General features: G+C 44.8%; 1 protein-coding gene across 1 annotated transcript in view; it reads right to left on the bottom strand.

The window, feature by feature from the left end:
- Positions 1–1,822: 1,822 nt before the first annotated feature.
- The window catches only part of TNFRSF21 (TNF receptor superfamily member 21), a 93,504-nt gene continuing 89,326 nt past the window's right edge, over positions 1,823–6,000 (bottom strand). The window contains exons 5-6 of the mRNA XM_063442053.1: positions 4,393–4,615; positions 1,823–2,508 (exon numbers count right to left, since the gene is read on the bottom strand). Of these exons, the coding sequence (XP_063298123.1) occupies positions 2,279–2,508; positions 4,393–4,615 (453 nt within the window). The 3' untranslated portion in view covers positions 1,823–2,278. The remainder of the gene's footprint in view (positions 2,509–4,392; positions 4,616–6,000) is intronic.

Below are 6,000 nucleotides of genomic sequence, written 5' to 3'. Positions count from 1 at the left end.
CATCCCTGATTTCCCTGATCAGTGGTGGCGATATAATGCCCTGCGCCCATTCACAGCTCAGCTTTTCTGCAGTAGGTACTCTACCCACCTAAGTACTGCCCCTTTCATTCCTTTAGCCCCGGCCAATGCTATTCTGTCCCATGTAAATAAGAAGGGATGGACATTGGGTCAGGCTGCACTCAAACAGAACACCTAACACGAGGGTGTCCATCCAAGGATCTTCAGATGTTAAAGGAACTGTAATCCAGAATGCTGAGGAACAAAATAAGAAATAAAATAGACTAACAAATGTTTTTCTCAGCCAAGTCTTTCTAGGAAAGCTTCCTAATCCTGTAATTTAAAGAGCGATCATAAAAAGTTAACTTTTGATATGTTGACGCACATATTTGCTAATAGGCAAAGTTGCAGCTGCTATAGCCACATGCTGTAAAAGATATTAAGGTTTTATTTCTTCCTGCGGCTTGATAACGTCACTCTCAATGAACACGGTCAGCGTTCTCTGCATATCAGATTGCTGTCAGTGTTTCATATGCTTAGACAAACCGCGGTCTGCAGAATACACAGGGAAAGCTGCACTCCCACTGGAGGGAACGCAGCATCAGCTAGCAGCTCCCACTGGAGGGAACGCAGCATCAGCTAGCAGCTCCCACTGGAGGGAACGCAGCAGCAGCTAGCAGCTCCCACTGGAGGGAACGCAGCAGCAGCTAGCAGCTCCCACTGGAGGGAACGCAGCAGCAGCTAGCAGCTCCCACTGGAGGGAACGCAGCAGCAGCTAGCAGCTCCCACTGGAGGGAACGCAGCAGCAGCTAGCAGCTCCCACTGGAGGGAACGCAGCAGCAGCAGCTCCCACTGGAGGGAACGCAGCAGCAGCAGCTCCAACTGGAGGGAACGCAGCAGCTCCAACTGGAGGGAACGCAGCAGCTCCCACTGGAGGGAACGCAGCAGCTCCCACTGGAGGGAACGCAGCAGCAGCAGCTCCCACTGGAGGGAACGCAGCAGCAGCAGCTCCCACTGGAGGGAACGCAGCAGCAGCAGCTCCCACTGGAGGGAACGCAGCAGCAGCAGCTCCCACTGGAGGGAACGCAGCAGCAGCAGCTCCCACTGGAGGGAACGCAGCAGCAGCAGCTCCCACTGGAGGGAACGCAGCAGCAGCTCCCACTGGAGGGAACGCAGCAGCAGCTCCCACTGGAGGGAACGCAGCAGCAGCTCCCACTGGAGGGAACGCAGCAGCAGCTCCCACTGGAGGGAACGCAGCAGCAGCTCCCACTGGAGGGAACGCAGCAGCAGCTCCCACTGGAGGGAACGCAGCAGCAGCTCCCACTGGAGGGAACGCAGCAGCAGCTCCCACTGGAGGGAACGCAGCAGCAGCTCCCACTGGAGGGAACGCAGCAGCAGCTCCCACTGGAGGGAACGCAGCAGCAGCTCCCACTGGAGGGAACGCAGCAGCAGCTCCCACTGGAGGGAACGCAGCAGCAGCTCCCACTGGAGGGAACGCAGCAGCAGCTCCCACTGGAGGGAACGCAGCAGCAGCTCCCACTGGAGGGAACGCAGCAGCAGCTCCCACTGGAGGGAACGCAGCAGCAGCTCCCACTGGAGGGAACGCAGCAGCAGCTCCCACTGGAGGGAACGCAGCAGCAGCTCCCACTGGAGGGAACGCAGCAGCAGCTCCCACTGGAGGGAACGCAGCAGCAGCTCCCACTGGAGGGAACGCAGCAGCAGCTCCCACTGGAGGGAACGCAGCAGCAGCTCCCACTGGAGGGAACGCAGCAGCAGCTCCCACTGGAGGGAACGCGGAACAGCAGCTGCGACTACAGGGAACACTGTCGCCCCCAATGGAAGGGTGGCAATTAACCAAAAACATTAACCATAATATATTTAAGACTTAATGGATACGGCTATCACAACACTGCAAAGTAGCATATGCTAATATATACCATGATATATCAAAAGTTGATTGCTCAGTTAAACCAAGCCTGAAAAATAAAAAGCTAATATTCTCTTAGAATGCTGTAACAAATAAATCACTATCGACCCATAACTGCAAAGATGAATTCCCTGCTTGCAATAAGTAAGAACATGTAACACATCAATCATCCTGACCAAGGTTTCCATTTAAAAATGGCCAAAATAGGTTAAAAGGATAATCAGAACGCCATAGTTTCTCCTCCTGCAACAACATTGACTGGCCTGAAGCAGTAGTGGACCCGCTTGCCCTACCAGTGACAGGCAAGCAAGAAGTGCTGTATGTGTATTCCAGTATTTAATTACTTTGTTAATGCTACAGCAGATCAGGGAGATGGCTGTAGACAGAATCGAGGAGTTTTTGGCTGGCCTCCTGGCTCTTTACTCCAGCAATCTCAAAAAGACGGTCAAGCTTGTCTTCTTCCTGTGGGATTTTGTCAATGACATGAAGTTCTTCAGGGCTCAGGATAGGAAGCATGTCATCGAAAATAGGCTGAAGGTCACAGGGGTCCAAACGAACTTGACGCAAAACTGTGTCCTTTTTTTCTGCGTGATAAAAAAAAAATACATTACAAGTCTTCTTTTCCATAATTGCAATCTTAGTTGGGTGTTACACACACACACACACCATTAAATAAATACTATAAGTGCCAGGAATACAAAGCTGTATTCCTGGCACAATAGTTCACTCTGCAACCCCCCCTCGCCCAGTCTGTCAATAAAGGGTTAAAAACCCTTTATTTACTCACCATAACCCAGTGCAGATGTCCGCGTGTACACTAGATCGTCCCATAGGAAAGCATTGATTAAGGGGAAAATTCTGACGCTGGATGTCCTCATGCAGAGTATGAGGATGTCCAGCATCAGTTACCAGACCAAAGGTCCGTTAGAAGCCAGGAAGCACTCTAGTAGTTGTCTGGTAGACAGCCACTGTGGGCAGACATAGCTGCAACGTAAACATTGCAGTTTCTCTGGAACTGCCATTTTCAATATTGCAGCACTTTGTGAAATTGGGACAGTGCACCCAGACCCCTTCAATGAGCTGAAGTGGTCTGGGTGCATATAGTGTCCCTTTAAGTCAGTATTGAAAATAAAAATCTTTCCCAACACGTAAAGTCTGTTAACCACTTACGGACTGAGCCAAATGTACACGTTTTGTTCCAAATAAAACGTAAACAAAACTTGGAATTTTACTATATGTCTATTCAGTCGTAATTAACCTCTTTCATATTATGTGCACCCACACCTATTATATATAATTTTATTCAGGAGAAATAGGGCTTTCATTTAACATCAAATATTTAGCTATGAAACATAATTTAACATGAATAAAAAATTACAAAATATGGGAAATTAGGAAAATGTTATTTTTTTAGTTCTGCATGACATTTTAACTGTGAATAAAACTGTGAAAGTTTGCTTTTACTGCAATAAAATACACAGTTGTATTCAGCGAAGCCTCGTGTAAAACAGTACCCCCTATGTACAGGTTTTATGGTATTTTGGAAAGTTACAGGGTCAAATATAGCATGTTACATTTTTCCGTTTTTTCACATTGAAATTCACCAGATTGGCTACGTTGCCTTTGAGACCGTATGGTAGCCCAGGAATAAGAATTGCCCCTATGATGGCATACCATTTGCAAAAGTAGACAACCCAAGGTATTGCAAATGGGGTATGTCCAGTCTTTTTTTAGTAGTCACTTAGTCATAATTGAGTCCTAACCTCAATATCTGAGGAAAGGGATTTAGGGGTGAATTATTCTGAGGACTTAAAGGTAGGCAGACAATGTAATAGAGCAGCAGGAAATGCTAGCAGAATGCTTGGTTGTATAGGGAGAGGTATTAGCAGTAGAAAGAGGGAAGTGCTCATGCCATAGTACAGAACACTGGTGAGACCTCACTTGGAGTACTGTACGCAGTACTGGAGACCCTATCTTCAGAAGGATATTGATACCTTAGAGAGAGTTCAGAGAAGGGCTACTACACTGGTTCATGGATTGCAGGATAAAACTTACCAGGAAAGGTTAAAGGATCTTAACATGTATAGCATGGAGGAAAGACGAGACAGGGGGGATATGATAGAAACATTTAAATACATAAAGGGAGTCAACACAGTAAAGGAGGAGACTATATTTAAAAGAAGAAAAACTATCACAACAAGAGGACATAGTCTTAATTTAGAGGGACAAAGGTTTATAAATAATATCAGGAAGTATTACTTTACTGAGAGGGTAGTGGATGCATGGAATAGCCTTCCAGCTGAAGTGGTAGAGGTTAACACAGTAAAGGAGTTTAAGCATGCGTGGGATAGGCATAAGGCTATCCTAACTATAAGATAAGGCCAGGGACTAATGAAAGTATTTAGAAAATTGGGCAGAGTAGATGGGCCGAATGTTTCTTATCTGCCGTCACATTCTATGTTTCTTACCTTTGGTTATGAATGAACCAGTCCTGCTGAGTGCAGAAGACCCACTTGAAGTAGAGTCACAACGGAGAAGGGGCTCAGACTCGTCGGCAAAGAACCCTTTGGTTTTGTCTAGGGGAGACGGCTCCACGGTGAGGACAGTGGGGTCAGGAGATTTAATTCCAGTCTCCTGAATTGGCACCTGCTGGTTAACATTCACAGGAAGGGTAAGCTTGTTATTTTCAATCTGCAAAGAGAGAAAAAAAAACATACAGTGAATTAAATAAACAAAAGCCGTATCAAGGAAATCGTAGAAGGATGAACTAAAATAAATACTTAAAGTATTATTAGTATTAGTATAAAGTAAATACTTCTACGAAGAAGTAAGTAGAAGTATAGATCAGGGTGTTGCAGTGGATGTGATCTATTTGGATTTTGCCAAGGCATTTGATACAGTTCCACACAAAAGATTAGTGTTCAAACTCAAGGAAATCGGTCTCGATGAAAATGCTTGTTCTTGGGTAGAACATTGGCTTAAAAACAGAATACAAAGAGTTGTCGTTAATGGTAAATTTTCAAGCTGGACAGAGGTGGCAAGTGGTGTCCCTCAGGGGTCTGTTCTGGGACCCCTTCTATTTAACATTTTTATAAATGATCTTGAAGACAGCATTGAAAGTCATGTTTCAGTGTTTGCAGATGACACAAAACTTTGTAAAATAATACAATGTGAGCAAGATATTACTTTGCTGCAGAAGGATTTAGATAGACTGGAGGACTGGGCACTCAAATGGCAGATGAAATTTAATGTTGAAAAATGCAAAGTTATGCACTTCGGCGTAAAGAATACACAAGCAACGTATACCCTTAATGGAAGCGAATTAGGGATAACAACACACGAAAAGGACTTGGGAATTGTTATAGACAACAAACTATGCAACAATGTGCAATGTCAATCAGCAGTGGCCAAGGCCAGTAAGGTATTGTCATGCATGAAAAAGGGCATTCATTCTCGGGACGAGAATATAATTTTGCCTCTCTATAAATCACTGGTAAGACCACATATTGAATATGCTGTGCAATTTTGGGCACCTGTTCTAAAGAAGGATATCATGGCACTAGAAAAAGTGCAGAGGCGGGCTACAAAATTAATAAAAGGAATGGAACATATCAGCTATGAAGAAAGGTTAACAAATTTAAACCTATTTAGTTTAGAAAAACGTCGCCTGAGAGGGGATATGATAACATTATACAAATATATTCGGGGCCAATACAAACCATTGTGTGGAAATCTATTCACAAACCGGACTTTACATAGGACACGAGGCCATGCGTTTAGACTGGAAGAAAGAACATTTCGTCTAAGGCAAAGGAAAGGTTTTTTTACTGTAAGAACAATCAGGATGTGGAATTCTCTGCCTGAAGAAGTGGTTTTATCAGAGTCCATACAGATGTTCAAACAGCTACTAGATGCATACTTGCAAAGACAGAATATTCAAGGATATAATCTTTCAATGTAGGGTAATAACTGCTTGATTCAAGGATAAATCTGACTGCCATTCTGGGGTCAAGAAGGAATTTTTTGTCCTAGCTTGTTGCAAAATTGTGCTTCAAACTGGGTTTTTTTTTTTTTTT

The sequence above is a fragment of the Pelobates fuscus genome, chromosome 2 (genome assembly GCF_036172605.1).
Source record: "Pelobates fuscus isolate aPelFus1 chromosome 2, aPelFus1.pri, whole genome shotgun sequence".
Taxonomy (NCBI): domain Eukaryota; kingdom Metazoa; phylum Chordata; class Amphibia; order Anura; family Pelobatidae; genus Pelobates; species Pelobates fuscus.
Note: the sequence above shows the minus strand (reverse complement) of the source record. Positions and strands in the feature narration are given on the sequence as shown.